At 55.6% G+C, this 18,782-nt stretch overlaps 2 protein-coding genes across 2 annotated transcripts in view; both read left to right on the top strand.

Annotated features, from left to right (window-relative positions):
- The window catches only part of AURANDRAFT_67931 (hypothetical protein), a gene marked incomplete at both ends in the record, with an annotated part of 16,943 nt that extends 15,984 nt beyond the window's left edge, over positions 1-959 (top strand). Inside the window, 3 exon segments of the mRNA XM_009043515.1 lie at positions 412-414; positions 434-436; positions 942-959. Coding sequence (XP_009041763.1) covers positions 412-414; positions 434-436; positions 942-959 — 24 coding nt within the window.
- Positions 960-4,261: 3,302 nt separating this feature from the next.
- On the top strand, positions 4,262-14,429 carry AURANDRAFT_67930 (hypothetical protein; the record flags this gene model as incomplete). The annotated part of the gene is made up of 11 exons (XM_009043516.1): positions 4,262-4,350; positions 4,470-4,605; positions 4,783-4,903; positions 8,441-8,496; positions 8,553-8,614; positions 8,659-8,716; positions 8,966-9,159; positions 11,015-11,044; positions 12,169-12,178; positions 12,210-12,223; positions 13,379-14,429. 11 exons carry the CDS (start codon positions 4,262-4,264, stop codon positions 14,427-14,429), a joined length of 1,821 nt encoding a protein of 606 aa, XP_009041764.1.
- Between the last annotated feature and the right edge of the window lie 4,353 nt (positions 14,430-18,782).

Raw genomic sequence — 18,782 nt, 5'->3', positions numbered from 1 at the left:
AGGATCCTCTCGGGGGCCTCCGAAGTGTGGGTTGTTGTTTTTTTCCTCTTCTTTTGTGTTGCCGTTCCTTGGCGGCAGCCCTGACAGAGGCCACCATTGGCACCACTTCTTTTACAATTCCCCTTACAATTTAGGTCCTCGCAGTCAAACAACCTTGGGCGGGGTTGCGTGTTACCGAACCCCGCACATGGACAAGGCTTCGTAAACTCTCCCATTTTTCGCGGCTCAGCGTGAGCGTGGCGCCCTTGGTGCCGCCGGCCCGGGCCTTGGCTTCCGCGGCGTCGGCGACGGCTTCGGCGGCCTGCGCGGACGCGTCCGTGGCGCTTACGAAGACTTCGCGCGCCTAGATCCGGCTTGGGGATCTGCAAGCTAAATATTTAGCTATTTAGTTTGTATTTAGTTTGTATTTAGTTTGTATTTAGTTTGTATTTAGTTTGTATTTAGTTGCGCAGGCGTCACTTCCGAGGTCCCTGCTCTCTCCCGCCTCCCGCGGCGGATGGCGCGCCCCCTGGAAGATAGACTCGAAACGAGATCACTTCCAGGCAATTACTGATCACGAATTGGTACTCGGATTCCCTCCCCGCACAGGGTTCCCGCGAATCCTCGCGAGGTTCGGCCCTGATCAGCTTTTGGGCGCTGTATCTTCATCCATTGGGCTCAGCAACGCGCAGCTCGCACTGTGAGACGCCGTCCAGGAAGCCTATGTGGCTTTGGGGGAGTGGTCAGGAAGGCTCCCCGACACTGTCGATGTCAAAGTTAGAGATGACACTGCGCACCGTGGAGTAACCCGGAGTACAGAGCGTTGTAGGCGATGTCCAGCTGAAAGCGGAACCTGATGAGAGTTAGGTGTTGAGCAAATCTGCTGAGGTGGACAGTGCGGGTGTCTCCGGAGGAAACACAACGTCGGTGATAGTCGTCAAGAAGTTGTATTTTCAAACTAGGTCCGTCTCCACGAGTAAGTGTGATGAGGCGGTCCACGTATTTTTTCATGTGGTCAAAGATAGCTGCTGGAATGGGGTCGGTCTTCGTGTGGCCCACTCGAGCGTAAAGCTCCGCACGGCCTTCAGCATTTGACAAGGTAATCTCTTTCTGGAAACGCAACCCAAAATCCTTGTACGACTGATTCAGGCGACGGTAAGCAGTATCAGTTTTGTTCCAAAAACCCCAATTGCCCAATTCCGTAGCCCTTTGGCTGTCCTTGCCTTCCCGCAACCTACGATTTGAGTGTCATGTTCCAAAATCTCAAAGTCAAAAAGTGTAAAAAAAAGGGGGACGCTGGCCCGACCGTAGATATGACTGAATGGAGTCAAGATTTTTTTTGATGCCGGTGGGGGCATACATCCGGGATGGGTTATCGAGGCACGTTGCCGTCTGCATGTAGAGGATTAAACAGGAGACACGCTCCGAGTGGTTGACCATGTAGAGCGCGTCAACGGGCGCTACAGCTCGGCCTGCTTGGAGTTCGGCCTTGACCTGGGCCTCGCATGCGACGCGGAACAGGTCGACGTCCTCGCCGTCGTAGCCCGAAAAGAAAATTCTGTTCAGCGTAGAGTCGTAGGAGTTCAGACCTATGAGGGAGGGATGTGGTGAAAGGTATGATGAGGGGTGGGGGTGGGCGCACCAGTCGCGTTTTTGACCGATTCAACTCGGGGCGCATGGGTGCGAGGAAGCGATGGTCGAGGGTGGGGAATATATATCACGAATAACTAGAGTTAAGATTTAAAAGAGAAAAACCCGCTATTATCCCCCCCCTTAGTCAAAAGGTGCACGATGGTCCTAACCTAAGAGGTATATATGCAGGACGGTCCTAACCCAGGCCAAAAACACCCATAACGGTCCTAACCTTAGATTCTTTTGACTCGTAGTGGTCCTAACTTTTTGGGCTCCTGGTACCAATATCCCGCAGAGGTCCTAACTCAGCTAGTTCAGCCGGGTCGTCGTGATCCGCGTTGCAAGCCCCCCGGGCCGGCGTGGGGGCACATGGCTGAGGTGCCAGTGCCTCCTTTGACCTTCGGCTCAATAGAACTGCAGAGGAACGACCAAGTCGCGAGGCTTAGGCAGTCATATGAGGATGACAAGAAGGAAAAGAGAAAGCGACAAGGCGAGGTGAGATTGAAAAAGGCCAAGGCCTCCTTAGATTTAGAGGCCAACGAGACTCCCGTGTTGACGGAGCTGCACGCGCTACAAGATTTCGAAAAGGGAGACACCTTCTCTTCGAGAGTAAGCGCTGCTATTGCCGCTAAGGGCATGTTCGAGAAGCTTCATGTGATCGCATGTCGCGAAAAATTTGATTTGCAGAACATTGTTTTTCAATGCGCATGTGGAGACAAAGCCTGCGCGAAAGTGAGAATACTTCGGCAGTCCGATTCAAGCTGGAAGGTCACTTATCTTACTGCGCGCAGGACACATAGTTGTGTTTCCAAACCTCTTGTCTCCAAAAGGTGCACGAACTACAATTCAGAAGATTTCGCAGGCTTAATTGCTAGTAATGCGAATAAGCACGACGGCATCAAGCCGAAGGTCGCCATACCACTCATGCAACGCTATATCTATAAGACTCTTAATCCTAAATCTTCGTTTGTACAGAGGGCATGTGAATTTGCACGAAACATCATAAAGCCTGGGGGTGAGATGACCGATCAAGTGGCAAACCTTCCTATTGTCTGTGCAGCATTTAGGAAAAAAGGGTGGACAGTAGAATTTGAAACTGTTACTTCCAAAGAGATGCAGAAGAAACTTTGTGAGGCAATGAAAAAAGAGCATGACACTAGTGAGCGGGCGAAAAAAAAAGATGATGCGAAACACAAGGTGACGTTGTTTAAAAAGTCGACGGTGCCAAAGTTAGAAAAGGATGTTAAATATGTTGTCCATATCTCTATAGCGCCACCTGGCTTGGTTACTTTGCACAACGCTTCTATCCTCTCTATAACTAGCTCAGATTTTGCACATGCAAAGGGAGCCAGTATGAGCCAATACGGGCTCAGAGTTTCAATAGAAACGTCTCTGGGGATGGTTAATGACCTAATGGCAACATTGTCATGGGGTAATGAGAACGAGGATGCGTGGAAGATGATGAATGAAGCAACCAAATCAGCTATACCAGGTTTCGATTGCGAATCCCAGGTGGACATCTTTGACGGTAGTAAAGGGGCCCTTAATGCCCATCATGCTTGTTTTGATGAAGTAAAGCTGTTTGCAGATTCTTATCATGTAACAGAAAATATTAAAGACAAGCCAAGCCTCAGGGACAACCTGGATCAGTACATTTCCGCTCTCAAGGCCCCTACGGGTGTCCAACTAGCCAAAAAATTGTTAGCCATGGATAGTGATCTGAAAGAATATCTGTCTAAGAGAGGTGAGGAAGGTCAGCTGTACCTGGCGGCAGCTGGGACACTGAAAGGTATTACGTCCAGTCAGTCGGTAGAATGCATGAACGCGGCAGCGATTCCGACAAGGAAGGCTGGAGTAATGGAGTTTTTGTTCTTGAAAGCGGAAGGTATGGAGAGCAGGAGGTTAAAGATAATAGAAACATTGACGCAATGTCCAACTTTCACACCTCCAAAACTCCATGAAAAAATAGAGAAAGAAGGTAAAAAAACCGCAAACATGAGAGTTAAAAAGGAAGCAGGTGGTACATTTATCGTCTCTGATGGTGACAAACGACTCCGCGTGAACCTTGGCACATTGACCTGCGAAGGAGGCTGTCAAAGGGTTATGGCTGGGCCATGCGCGCACTTGATTGCGTGCGCTAGGCATGCCTCGTGTAACATAGAAACAGTCTTGCCAAGTCATATGACAACCAGAGGATTATTAGCAATCTATCAGTCTCTGCCACCTATAAGTATACCATCAACTGCTGAAATTCAGGATAATAACCTATCACATTTGGCGGATGCAAGTTTAAGGCTTCCAAGCTTCCAACCAGCAAAGGCCGGCAGGCCAAAAAAAAAAATTAGGGCAATTAGTCTCAAACAGCAGATGAGAGGAAGAAAAAGGGCGAAGCCGACGTGTAGTATTTGCTTTGGTGCTGAGCCTCCCGTAGGTCACACTGCGCGAACTTGCCCATTGGCAAAGGGCGTTGATGGACTCATTTTTTCCCCAGTGCCGCAGGGGCGTATCGAAGCTGAAGAAGACGAAGACGAGGAAGAAGATGATGCTGCTTTTGCTGGTGCTGCGCTAAGCGGTGATGATGATGATGGTGCTGCGCTAGCTCTTGATGATGATGGTGCTGCGCTAGCTCATGAAGAAGATGATGATGACGATGACGATGGTGCTTCTCCCTCTTCTTCTTCTTCTTCTTCTTCTTCTTCTGATGAGCCTTCAAAGAAGCCAGCGGCAAAGAAGCGTAAGGTAAATAAAGCTCGCGCTTCTCCTTTTCCTTTTTCTTCTTCTGATGATGATGCGCTAGCTGATGATGATGATGCTGCGCAAACTGATGCGCAATCTGCTTTCTCAAAGAAGATGGACAGGTGCAACAAACTGATACAGTTCGCAAAGGCCAATGCGCTATTGGGTGCTGGTGATATTAAAGTAGTATACAAACAAGCAGCAAAAGACCTGAAAATGAAATTAGATTCAGATGACAAAAGACTGTTAAAAGAAACTGTAACTGAAACACTTGAGGGTGAGGGCGCTTCTTCTTCTTCTTCTTCTTCTTCTTCTTCTTCTTCTTCTGATGATGATGATGAGTCCGCAAAGAAGCCAGTTGCAAAGAAGCCCACGGCAAAGAAGCCAGCGGCAAAGAAGCCAGCGGCAAAGAAGCCCGCAGTGAAGCAACCACAGAAGGGCGATGCGACCCGTATCACGCTCAAGCAGAAGAACCCGAAGCAGCTCGGGTGCAAGTCGCACCAGCGCTACGAGAAGTACAAGGCCGCGACGACCAAGGGCGAGTTCCGCAAGCTCGGTGGCTCGTCCGCCGACTACACCCATGACCTCAAGCACAAGTTCATCACGGAGCTTTAGCGCTGAGCTTTAGGGGTTGTAAATGTGTTATGGTGTGGTTTATGGAGACCAGCCGTCCTCGCGAGCGGCCTGCGCGCCGCTCCTGCGCGCCTCGACGGTAGGCCGTCTTCTCTTGTGGAATTTGCAACTGGGAGTTTCTCCGGTTCTAGGCTTGCCGCAGACTTCTCCAACAGGCCCGCAGTGCTGTAAGACGCGTTTTTTTCGTCCACCCCTCTGAGATTTTCAACGGCCCTTCGAAGTTGCCAATGGCTACCATACCCCATAATATATAATCGCCTTGAATTAGATATATCGTCCGAAACTTTCACGGGCGATTAGTTTCGTGATGGTCGTCGGTGATACTCTGCAGGTGGAGAAGCGTCGATGTGTGTCCACCTGCAACCGTGTCTAATACGATCGACGCAGTTACGAAGCATGCCCCCGAAGCCCCCGAAGCCCCCGGAGCATGCCCATTTGCCGCGCCCCTGCAAGCCGGTGGGCGACTTTCGCATCGCAAAGAAGCGGGGTCGCGAAAAACGCGCCAGACTCGCCGCCGGGCGTGATGTAGCTGCGGCGAATCGCGCCGCCGAGCGCCTCGAAGCAAGTGATGGCTTCGAGGAGCTGTTCGGGCGCGGGGAACCGCAAACAAGGGCGGCAAACGGCGACCCCATCGTCCCCCTTGCTCGCGCTTTTATGGAGGTTTACGCACGGTTTACGGACTCTGGGTCAATAATACCATCAGATTTAATAGAGATGAGAAAAGCGGTGTTGCAGGCCAGGGAGATGGGCCTACCGGCATGGTTTACGCCAGTAATCGTTAACTGCAAGTACCGGCCATCGCTTGATGACATGCTCGAACTTCTGGGCAGCCCCGATCGTCCGTCTTGGAGGGAGTTGGCTGAATGTGGCAAGTTCCTCATTGAGTGTGCAGTGGAGGTGAGAGTGCGGCACGACGCCAGGATGAAGAGCGGTGACGCCTGTACGCATGCATGGACGGAGAACTATGCCGCTGGACGGGGCTGGATGGGCCCGACAGCCTGCGGCAAAGAGAACAACAGCGGCAAAGAGAACAGAATTATGACGGCATATAAAAAACAGGTCACTGCTCTCTCGAAGGACAGGAGGCTCCATGGGCTACTGACAGCACTGCAGGATGGAGAGATAAGCGTTGCTCGGATGGAAGAGACGCAAAGCAGGCTCAAGAACATATTTACTGCAAAATATTGCGGCGAGTGGCTCGCTAGGTCAACTATGTGGTGCTCGATCGGCTCTGAGGATGCAGATGTGCTGATGAGGCACTTCACCACGTCCAGGTGTGTGGTTCTCTGCGGGAAAACGACAAACCAGCACATTACCTTTGCGGAGTCGCGCGCGCTCTTCTCCGGATCTTCGCCCTTCCTTGTCGCGATGCACCTTTGCTTCGCCGAGACTCTCCAGAATGGGCTCGTGAACCTCAAGGCCTCGGCGACTCCGGAGCGAGCCGCCTCTTGGCTCGCGAAGCCCCGCGTGCTGGCGGCGCTCGCCGCAGCCCGAGAACGCGCGCGCCTCGCGTGCGGACTCGAGCCCCACCCCGACACCTACGTCTCTGAGTTCCTCGAATTTCCGGGGGCGAACAGCCTCCTGTGCCTCCTTTGAGTCCTAGTTCGCTAATGAGCCGGCGCGGACGAGGCCCCGGCACGAGTAGGCGACGGCGCGGATCGTGTAATTCGACACGAGGAGCACCAGGGACGCCAACCAACCGGTGTCGAGGTCCGACTCGACCATTTTCCTCGGGATCCAGAGCTTAACATTCACGAACGAGGGGCCGGAATTGTTCTTAAATCGCAGCGGCGCGCGTTTCGCAACGCGCGTTGGACGCTTCGGGCCATAACTTCGAGGGAGGCGGCTCCTTTTGCAAAGAAAATGCCGGGATGCGGGGTTTAGCGTGTCTTTGGGGCGACGTGACGTCCTGTCTGCCTCCGGAATCGGTTTTCCAGTTTTTATACGCCGACGTTCGCGGGCGAAGTACGGTGGCGTTTTCGACACCCGAGACGCGCCCCATCCCGCACCCCCGCCAGTTGGATCCCGAGGTTATACACTGGGACCGCCCATCGACCGGGCCGACCAGCCTAGGTGTCGTATCTCGCGCGCTACCGCGCGCTACCGCGCTGGGCGGCCTATTCGGGGCCGCGAGGCTCGGAAAACCCCTTTATACCCCGCAATTTATGCGCCACGCCGTGTTGGGGGCGCCCCTGGGCTTCGTTGTGATCCTACGCGTCCAGCGGTATGCGGCTTGCGGCGATACATGGCCATACTGGCCAGTTCAAGTTGTGGCCATCTGAGGCTGCTCTGGAACCTAGATGTCCGCGCGCCTGAAGAACCTACACTCCCAGGAACGCAGTGGGTATGGCCAGGAGGTACGCTCAAGGTGCTCGAGCGTGGTGCAAACTACAACCACGACCCCAACACACCTCGTGGGGCTGTAAAAAACACCAAGGGGGTACCCCTGGCCAACTGGATACCAATCGTATTAATTTGTTGATCTGAGCCACTCAGATCAACGCGGAGTTAATGAAGCGTGTGAACAAAGCCGTGTTCGGCAAAGTCAGACCCATAGACCACGATTACCAACCGCCAGAAGTGTGGCAACCGTACAACGCAGCAGAGGCTGCTCTGTCACTCGAGCCCTCAACCCTTGAACATAGAGAGTTATTAGAACACGCAGTCGAGGAGCTAGGGCCACTATTAAAGTTAACTGAAAAAGGCGCACCACACCGGCTCAGGTGTCTTATCAGAGACAGGGAGGTTCGGCACGAAAGCATGCGGGAGGTGGTTGACAACGCAAAAGAGGTCGCTGATCACGACAAAAGAATTGAGAGGATGAAGAGAAGGATGTTTGCTGCGAATACAAAGGAAACGCAGTTTCCAGAGGCAGAGATATGCGCTAGACAAAAACCAAGCAAGAAAAGAAAAGCGAAACCGTCCGTCTTCTTAAGCGACAAGCAGAGAAAAGATGCTAAAAAAAATTTTAATAGCAAAGAAAGTACGCTAGCCTCCGCCATTGATGCAATTAAAGATAAAAAAGAAAAAGGAGATGCGCGCGAGAGTCTTGAGAGAAACTCTATAGAATGTCCCAATTTTCTATTCTTTCCCACAAGTGACCACACTTGTCCTGGAGAGGGAGAAGCTGGGAAATCGAACAGGCAAGAGATTTTTGGAATTAAAGGGCAGCATGAAGGCCCATTGCCAACGCTCACCGCCCACGCAAGGGCGAGGCTGCAAAAGCCGATAACGTTTCAAGCAGACATTGATCTGCTTGGAAGCACGCAACTACCCGAGGACGCGATACTGGACAGAGAGAAGCTGACCGCGCTTTCAGGCGCGCCGGCTGACTGGAATTGGGGGGGGGCGCTTACTGACGAAGAAGTGCTCCAAATGGTCAAGGACACGGTCCACATGGAGCACGGGCGCTCCTCGGCGCCCTTTTTGGTTCATATTTCCGCGAATAAATACTCCGCAGGTACGCCCTTGCCATATCCATCAAATGGATATTGGAGAAACGCGGGCTCGGCGAAGGTTTGAGTTTTGACAGTTATTTTTCAGGCTGTGGATTTTTGGATTATGCTTTTGAGGTCGAGGGCTTCATAAAGCGAAACTCATACGAATTGGACGCCAAAAGAAGTAGAATAAACAGGTGCGCCTTTTTGTTAACATCTGACATGACATTTAATCCCACAGGTTAAATTCAGTCAATAAAAATTCGCGGATTCACACCGTGGACCTGCGAAAAGACGCAGTAAAAGCCGGACTGCCGGGTGAAGGTGACGTTGTCCTGCTTACCCCCCCTTGTCCTTGGTCCAGTGCACAAAAGAATCCCGCCAAAGGGGTCCCCTACTCGTCGCTGGAGGGAGCAATGCTGGCAGTCGACCTACTTTTTTTTTTGCTGGCAAAGGACGAGGTACCCTACGCATTCCTGTACGAGTGCGCGGGCCCGCGATGCTACGCAGTTACGCAGCCGCGGGGCGGCGCAACCCCGTACGTTCAGATGGTTAGGCTGCTCAACTCCGAGAACTACCACGTTGAACTCGTCAAGAACTGCAACGCCTACGGCCTCGGCAACCCGACCTGGCGGCCCAGGGCCTTCGTCTTCGCCTATGCCGCGAACCCCGGCGAGGACTTGATAGTGCCCGAGGGCGTCACGATCCTCGAGGAGGAGAGCGAGTCCGAGGAGGAATATGAGTAGAGTAAGGGGGGTAACACCAGCTGCCTAGTCTCTAGTATAATGCTACGGCGCTGCTGGAAGTTGCAGGGGAAGCCTAGGGGAAGTTGGCCTGGCACGCTCTGTCAAGAAAAACAAGCTCACACTTAAGGACAGGTGTGGCAAGCGCCTCTCGGTACACACGCAAACAAGAGCAGTCCCTCGCACAAGTGGGAAGGGTACCGCAGTCTCTCGCCGCAGTCTCTCGCTACCTTAATGTCAAGTTGATGTACGGGACTTAGATTCTTTACACGTGTTCGCTCTCTCCATTGATATTGGCATCTGAAGCCATGCACCAAAGCAATGCAGTGACGCATGGGCAATTCGACAGAGGGGTCAAGAGCGAAGCACCGCGGCAACGCATGAAGCGCTTTCAAACGCTCGCCTGGCGCGCACTATACCACATCATCTCCCCTCACCACTCTCTCCACTTAACATTTAGTCTCTGCAGCCATGCACCGAAGCAATGCAGTGGCGTATGAGTGATTTGACAGGCAATAATAGCAAAAAGATCTACATCGATGCACAGCTCTACATCGACGCACCAACGCTCTAGGCGCTCACTCAGGCTCCAAGCGCCCGTCTGGAGCCCTCAGGGTCCGCGCATACACTCTGCGACAATCCACGCATCCATTACCGCTCGAAAACGCCGAGGCGGGCCGACGCCGCTTCGGCGGCTGTGTCAGACGCAATGCTAGCAAGGGTATGGACAGGAGTGTTAATTCGTATTAGTGGTTAGGACTAGTATGGTACTATTTTGACCTGGTTAGGATAATAGCGGGTTTTTCTCATTTAAAATAAGGGGGGTCGACGATGGGCCCCTACTTCGACGACGCCTCACAGAGCGACGGCAGAGAGAAAACATGACCAGCAGAATGCAGGAGGCGGAAGGGTGACTCCACTCAGAGTAGACCGCTCGAGGCTGCGTCGCACCGTCCTCGGGCTGCGCCCTCGGACGGTACTCCTTGCCCCTCGGGTCTACTCTTCACTGAATTGACCGGTGACCGGGGGTCGCTCGACCTTCACAAGTGCGTGAAAGAGAAGACACTGCCAAATGGCACTACATGCGAACACCGACAGCTTGGTTCACCGTCCTAGTTGCACACCGTGAATTGACCGGGGGTCGCTCGACCTTCACTAGTGCGTGAAAGAGAGGACACTCCGAAATGGCACTACATGCGAACACCAACAACAGCCAGCTTGGTTCACCGTTAGAGAGGACACTGCCAAATGGCACTACATGCGAACACCAACAGCCAGGTTGGTTCACCGTCCTACTAGTGCGTGAAAGAGAGGACACTGCCAAATGGCACCAAGGTGAAAAGCAAAACTTTTTTAGGCGCCAGCCGCGCGGTCGGGACTATCTGCGTTAAGCTAGCCGCGCCGGGATATTAGTCGGGTCGAGTGGGGCCTAAAGGGAGGCTAAAGACCGGAAAAAAATTCCGCGCGCGTCTACCCCCCGCTGGGTGTATCTTGTGCCGGCACAGTGTGCCGGAAGATCTAGCGGAGCTTAGTGTGCCGGCACAACCAGAAATCGCGTTTTGTCGGTGTGCCGGCACGTTCGGTCGGGCCCCAAGTCGACGGGGCCGCACGTCACAGAACATACTCGTGCTCGCCCTGAGGCCTATGCTGGCTATGCTAAGTCTGCCTTATACTGGCTATGCTCATGCTATACTATGCTGATGCTCCATACTAGCATACTCGGATTCTAACACGCACGTCGCAGCTCGTACTTCAAGCGGGAGAGTGCCTGCTCGAGGTGGGGTCTGCCGTATTTGTTTTCGTAGTACGGAAGGTGCTCTTTGAATTTCATTCTGATCATGGTTTTTGTTTCAGGGCAGCGAGCTTTATGATGAAGCACGTCGAGTAAGCTGAATATATTGTATTGTTCATTCGGGTCGTAATCTTCCATATGAACTGGACACGCGGAAAAGAAGATGACCGCCCTGAACCGTTTGTTCTCAGGCTTTGCGTGAATCTTGCCGCCTCCCATCATGCAAAGCGTTCCCGGTTTCGCCGGGCCATTCGTAATTGATTTGCGAAAATGATCGATCCTATTGAGTGAGCATAGAAGGGAAGAAAAATTAGCGAGTTTCTCATCCGCGACACGCTTGATACCCATTTCGATGCACGCGTCGTCGAGCGACATCGTGGCATCTGAATATATCGTACTTTCACTTTCTGTGAGAATCAGCGCAAACTGATAAGCGCTCTTCCTTAAATCGATGTGGTATATTTGTTCTGGAGTGTTCCATGAAAAAAGCAACGAGAATGCTGAAAATTTATACTCGTATCCAAGACGCGCCGAGGCTGCGTCGACCGCGAGGTTGATCCAGCTAACCAGCTTACCTTTCACATCCTGATCGAGGGCGTCAAAAGCGTCGTAGCTTACATCACCATCATCCGTGGACATCACAGGTTGATGTGATAGTGCCGAGGAGCGGATGTAGATTTGGCGCGCTGAGTCTATTTCGACCAAACCCCTCCTAACCCTCCTTCCGGTTGTGAAATCATGTAATACCCTGTTTAACTCATCTATATCATCCTGTGTCACTCTTACATCACAAGGGAGGACGGAGGGATCCTCTACGGGGGCCTCCGAAGTGTGGGTTGTTGTTTTTTTCCTCTTCTTTTGTGTTGCCGTTCCTTGGCGGCAGCCCTGACAGAGGCCACCATTGGCACCACTTCTTTTACAATTCCCCTTACAATTTAGGTCCTCGCAGTCAAACAACCTTGGGCGGGGTTGCGTGTTACCGAACCCCGCACATGGACAAGGCTTCGTAAACTCTCCCATTTTTCGCGGCTCAGCGTGAGCGTGGCGCCCTTGGTGCCGCCGGCCCGGGCCTTGGCTTCCGCGGCGTCGGCGACGGCTTCGGCGGCCTGCGCGGACGCGTCCGTGGCGCTTACGAAGACTTCGCGCGCCTAGATCCGGCTTGGGGATCTGCAAGCTAAATATTTAGCTATTTAGTTTGTATTTAGTTTGTATTTAGTTTGTATTTAGTTTGTATTTAGTTTGTATTTAGTTGCGCAGGCGTCACTTCCGAGGTCCCTGCTCTCTCCCGCCTCCCGCGGCGGATGGCGCGCCCCCTGGAAGATAGACTCGAAACGAGATCACTTCCAGGCAATTACTGATCACGAATTGGTACTCGGATTCCCTCCCCGCACAGGGTTCCCGCGAATCCTCGCGAGGTTCGGCCCTGATCAGCTTTTGGGCGCTGTATCTTCATCCATTGGGCTCAGCAACGCGCAGCTCGCACTGTGAGACGCCGTCCAGGAAGCCTATGTGGCTTTGGGGGAGTGGTCAGGAAGGCTCCCCGACACTGTCGATGTCAAAGTTAGAGATGACACTGCGCACCGTGAATTGACCGGTGACCGGGGGTCGCTCGACCTTCACAAGTGCGTGAAAGAGAAGACACTGCCAAATGGCACTACATGCGAACACCGACAGCTTGGTTCACCGTCCTAGTTGCACACCGTGAATTGACCGGGGGTCGCTCGACCTTCACTAGTGCGTGAAAGAGAGGACACTCCGAAATGGCACTGAAAAACCCGCACGCCCATTACTTGGTGCGCGTAGAAAGTTTATGAAATAGAATCGTTTAGGTAGGCTGGTGCCCGCCAACGAAACCGCCACCGTTGGTGGCGAATCGCTGGCAGCAGCCACACTAGACATAGGAACCGGCCTCTGACCATTCGTGGAGTCTCGCAGCGACCGTCTCATGTTGCAACCGCCACCCGCAGGCCAAGTTTGAATAGCCGCGCCCGTGGTTGGTATGCTCATGACAGAAGAACCGATACGGATTCGGCCGCACCTCGAAATTACTTTGAGGAATGTAACGCAACGCGGTGGTCATTATGCTCGTCGCATGCGCCGGGTTACCGTCGGTAAGGTCGTGCAAGAACCTGTGCAGCTTATCTTCCATCGCACGCAGCTCATCCGGCCCGACATCATCGCGAGCAGCGGCCGCGCGAGAAGCGCCTTGTGGCATGGCGTCACGCCCCGGCACGGGGCGCCCTTCCGCAGCCCGCGGGGCCCCGAACGCCCCAGGCGGGCCGAGCTAGCACAGCGGGTGGGTCGCGAAGCCCACCGGAGGTCCTCGGGCAGCGATTCTACGCTAAACACCCACCATCGTCTAAGCCGCTCTAGACGATAGACTAACGCGTCCTTAGCGAATAAAGATTGCTGGGTGCGATGGCCAGGCCCGGCGGGAGCGAGCGGGCGCCGAAGAAGGCGTCGGCGGCGAAGAAGCCCGCGGCGACGAAGCCCGCGGCGAAGAAGGCCGCGAAGCCCGCGGCGCGCACCGCTGCGGCGCTCCGGCGCGCCTACATCGGCCGCACGGTGAAGAAGGCTTTCTATAACCATGGCAAGATGGAGTGGTATGACGGAGTGGTCAAATCCCTTTACTCTAAAAGTAAATGGTTCCTCGTCGTCTACACCGACGACGACAAAGAGGAAGTCACCGAGAAGGAGCTGCGGCGCATCCTCACCGCGGCGCCCGTCCCCGGCGCGCTCGGCGCGATCGCGGCGTCGTCGCTGCTGCCGGCCGTCGGCGCGTACGGCGGCGCGGCCGCGGTCGGCAAGCTCCGGCTCGCGTGCCGCGCGCTCCGCGCCTTCGACTGGGCGCCCGTCTGGGCCGCCCTCGTCGAGGCGCGCTTCCCCTTCGCCGGCCAGCGCGACGTCGAGGCGTACCGACGGACGGACGCGGCGTATCCGCTCCTCTTCCGCCCCAGCGCGACGTCAGTCTCCTACGCGGACCTCAACGACGACGGCCCGGCGTTTCTCGCCGGCGCCGCCGCGGGCACGCGCTGGGCGCGGGGCGATGTGTTGACGCGGTCGCGGCGGCGCTTCCGGGTGGCGTTCGGCGCCGTGCTCGGCGCCGGCCGCGCGTACGTCGGCCTGGCGGTCGCGCGCGCGTTCGACGGCGGGGCCGCGACCTTGGACAGCGACGACGCCATCCTCATCAGCAGCCACGGCTACATTTCCAGGGCCACGGGCGGGGGCGCCGACGCCCTCCCGAATCGCTGGGGCCCGGGGCCCGACGGCTGGGTCGACGTGCAAGTCGACCTCGACACGCACTACGTATCCATCGCCTCGTGCGTCGACCGCAACGGCCACACCAGCCTCTCCGTGCATAGCCTGCGGCGCCGGCTCCGGAAGGGCGAGGCGCTCGTGCCCGTCGTCGGCGTCGTCGCCGGGAGCGACGCGCAGCTCCTGCCCCTCGCGGGCACCGATAATCCGCACCACAGCTAATAAAAGCCTACGCGGAAACGGTATCCTCTTCTTTCTTGTTCTTGCACACTTTTAGTGACCGAGGAGCCTGGGAGTTGCAATTGCAGCTCACTGCTTAGTGTTGCTAGATCCCCGCCGGTTGGTAGGGCAGTGTAAATATCTACCTTTCTAGCCTATAGTGAAGGGCTTACATCCCTTTACATTCCTGGGATACGGTGATCGAAGCTTTGTGTACCACGAAAGGCGTCTATGCCCCTAACTGCGACTTGCCATTATACGTGCGGACGGACGCATGTTAAAGTAGTTCCATGATGCTCGCTTGCTGCGCAGGAGAAATGATTCGAAGCATGGGCAGTAGCCACTGCTTTGAACGGTTTGACCACTGTATGGTTCATCGTCCTTGTTGCGCAACGTGAACAACGGACGCTGCTAGTTGCACTCTGCACATGCGAACACAGCCAGCTTGGTTCATCGTCCTTGTTGCGCAACGTGAAGAACGGACGCTGCCAGTTGCACTCTGCACGTGCGAACACAGCCAGCTTGGTTCATCGTCCTTGTTGCGCAACGTGAAGAACGGACGCTGCCAGTTGCACTCTGCACATGCGAACACAGCCAGCTTGGTTCATCGTCCTTGTTGCGCAACGTGAAGAACGGACGCTGCCAGTTGCTTTCTGCACATGCGAACACAGCCAGCTTGGTTCATCGTCCTTGTTGCGCAACGTGAAGAACGGACGCTGCCAGTTGCACTCTGCACATGCGAACACAGCCAGCTTGGTTCATCGTCCTTGTTGCGCAACGTGAAGAACGGACACTGCCAGTTGCACTCTGCACATGCGAACACAGCCAGCTTGAACACAGCCAGCTTGGTTCATCGTCCTTGTTGCGCAACGTGAAGAACGGACGCTGCCAGTTGCACTCTGCACGTGCGAACACAGCCAGCTAGGTTCATCGTCCTTGTTGCGCAACGTGAAGAACGGACGCTGCCAGTTGCACTCTGCACGTGCGAACACAGCCAGCTTGGTTCATCGTCCTTGTTGCGCAACGTGAAGAACGGACGCTGCCAGTTGCACTCTGCACATGCGAACACAGCCAGCTTGGTTCATCGTCCTTGTTGCGCAACGTGACAGCCAGCTTGGTTCATCGTCCTTGTTGCGCAACGTGAAGAACGGACGCTGCCAGTTGCACTCTGCACATGCGAACACAGCCAGCTTGGTTCATCGTCCTTGTTGCGCAACGTGAAGAACGGACGCTGCCAGTTGCACTCTGCACGTGCGAACACAGCCAGCTAGGTTCATCGTCCTTGTTGCGCAACGTGAAGAACGGACGCTGCCAGTTGCACTCTGCACATGCGAACACAGCCAGCTTGGTTCATCGTCCTTGTTGCGCAACGTGAAGAACGGACGCTGCCAGTTAGTTGCACTCTGCACGTGCGAACACAGCCAGCTAGGTTCATCGTCCTTGTTGCGCAACGTGAAGAACGGACGCTGCCAGTTGCACTCTGCACGTGCGAACACAGCCAGCTAGGTTCATCGTCCTTGTTGCGCAACGTGAATTCTTGTGGAAATTTATTTTAATAAAGCTTAAGTTTATTGTAGAAAAACCTAATCCTAGTTTCGTAATAAAGTCATTGTTGTCGAGCTACGAGTCATCGTAAACGAGCTAAGCTTCAACTCGTGGGGCAGCCATCGCCATGGGCAGCAGCCCCGGCGAGTCACCCCCCCCCCAACGCATCGCACCGGAGCCGCACCACACATCGATCGAAGGGAATGCGCAGCCCCACGCGCCGCCGCGCCACGCGTCGCCGCGCCGCGCGCCGCCGAGCGCCTGGCGCCGCCGCCCACGCGGCGCGCGATGCTCTGGCACGCGGGCGACAACACCGACGACGCGACAGTGCCTGGAGCATCGACGACGGAATAGGACTGGCCTAATTTCCCCACGCGCGCGCGCGGCGCGCGCGCGCGCGCGCGCGCGCGCGCGCCGCCGCCGCCGCCGCCGCCGCCGCCGCCGCCGCCGCCGAGGAGGAGGAGGAGGAGGCTAAGGCCTAGTAGCTAGCCCTGCGCGCCTTACCACGTGCCGGCGGAGCCCAGCTCGTCCGCGAGGGCGAGGCCGTTCGCGAGCTCCTCCGCGCCCGGGTAGTCCGGGAAGCATATGATGTACGCGACGCTGCCGGCCGGCCTTGGCCTTCGGGGCCTTCACGTTCCGGACGTAGCCGGTCCAGTAGACGCCGTCGCCGTTGTCGTCGCAGACCATGGCGACCTTGCGGCCCGGCCCGGGGCGGTGGTGGTACATGAGCGCGTGCGATTCGATGTTCTTGAGGTACCACAAGGCGTCGCGCTTCTTCGCGCTGCCGCTGCCCTTGTCGGCCCAGTTCGTCTTGCGCCCAGTCGCTGAGCAGCAGGACCCTCGGCGGCGAGGCAAAGCTCACTAGTGGAGCTCGAGCAGAAATGCAGAGCTCTCATTGGTCGGACGTATCTCACTGCAAGCAATTCATTGTACAGAGCATGGCCCCACGATCTATGAAGCTGGGTTTGGCATGTTATGCTTCACGGGGGAAGAAAACGAGAGCACTTCGCCGTAGGAACTCGGGCTCGGAGACCTCGAAACTCCAGTCCGTGTCGCGGGCGAACACGCAGAAGCCGAGATCACTCTTGCCCGCCCCCCTCGCGTCACGCGTCGCGCCCCCACAGGGCCGCTCAGCTTCTGCAGCCCCTCGGATGACATGGAGTGTTTTTTCGAGACCGCCGACCCCGGGTTTCTACTGCGAACTACCCTCACTTTCTCCCTCGAAGACCCGGAACATGCCGAACCCAGCATCAGCGATCGTTGACAGCCATGCTCGATAGCAGTAGCTCGCCTGCAGTGACCGCCAGTCGTTGATCTCATTATAGTGAAGTTATTCTCATCGAGTCAGCGGTTGAATTCATCGATCTTCACTAAGCTTTACCACAATGAGCTCTAGTTTTATTACAATTAGCTTAAGCTTTTTTAAAATATTATGCCAATTCTTGTCGCTGGACACAAGGGGTGCCGTTGAGCACGTCCATCGAGCGCGGTAACCGCAGACATCAAGCCCGGGATGGCGCGATGGTGATGGTCGGGGCACCTGAGATCTTCAAAGCCAGCGCAAGCGCACAAGCAGGCTTGGCGACCCCAACGACTTACCCCGGGGCCCGACGACTTACCCTAGTCACTAACTAAGTCTTACGACTTACGATCGGCGCCAACGACTTGAAACCGGGTTAGAAGTCTACTTTTATCGATAACGTTGCGCGCGTCGAGCCCCGGATGGATAGCGGTGTCAACGACTACTCCTCGGACAGCGACGGCCGCTCTTGCGAGCCGAACCACCAGAACGTCGAAATGAAACCGATCATCGAGCAGAAGCGCCAGGACCCCGTCATCTACGAGGTGCGGGAGGATTCGGGTCAGCTAGCAAAAGTCGAAGTCGGCAAGGTCCTAGGGGAAAGGCTCACGAAGAGCTTCAAGTACGGCGGGTTCACGCGGGACTTCGACGGCACCATCGTCGGGCTCTGGCTCAACGAGCGCCTCGAGACCATGACGAGCGTCATCTACGACTTAGAATTTAGGGAGCAGCTCTACCTCTCGCAGATCACGCGGAAGCCGGAGCCCTCGAGCGATTCCGGGCCGGCCGCGGATCCCATGTTTCCAGAAATGACGAAGTCCTTCCTTTCGTTTATGGCGACCATGGCGACCAACCACGAAAAAGTCCAAAGAGACACGATCATCGCGCGGAAGCGGCACACCTACGCCATCTACAAGTGGGAGAAGGAAAAGGTTGACCTCGCCGACCCGGGTCACCTCACCAACTTTCCCATCGAAAAGGTCCTCGGCAAAAGGCTCACGAAGAAGTTCAAAGTCAAAGGGGGCACGCGGGACTACGACGGCACCATCGTCGAGCTCTGGCTCGACGAGGAGCTCGAGAAATTTGTGGGCGTCATCTACGACGACACCATGAGGGATGACCTCGACATCTCGCAGATCACGCGGAAGCCCGCGGAACAAAAGGACAGCGACCTCGGCAAGATCGTCCGGATTTGGGAAATGCCGAGCGTCGCCATGTTCTGCGGCGGGGCCGCAGTCAAGCTGCGCCCCTCGTGCCGCGAGCTCCGCGACCTGAACTGGGGAAGCGTCTGGAAAGATCTGGTCACGGCGCGCTTCCCCTTCGCCGAAACTTTCCTACATGCGGACGTCGAGACGTACCTACGGGCGGACCGGGCGTTTCCGCTCCTCTTCTACCCTTCCCGCGCTGACGCGAGGTCGATCTCCCACGCGGACCTCGACGACAGCCCGGATTCTCTCGTCGACAATGACGCGGGCACGCGCTGGGTGCAGCTCGACGCCTTCCGCCTGACT

Source organism: Aureococcus anophagefferens, assembly GCF_000186865.1.
Source record: "Aureococcus anophagefferens unplaced genomic scaffold AURANscaffold_56, whole genome shotgun sequence".
Taxonomy (NCBI): Eukaryota; class Pelagophyceae; order Pelagomonadales; family Pelagomonadaceae; genus Aureococcus; species Aureococcus anophagefferens.
The sequence above is the reverse complement of the archived record's forward strand: the minus strand, read 5'-3'. Positions and strand labels throughout refer to the sequence as shown.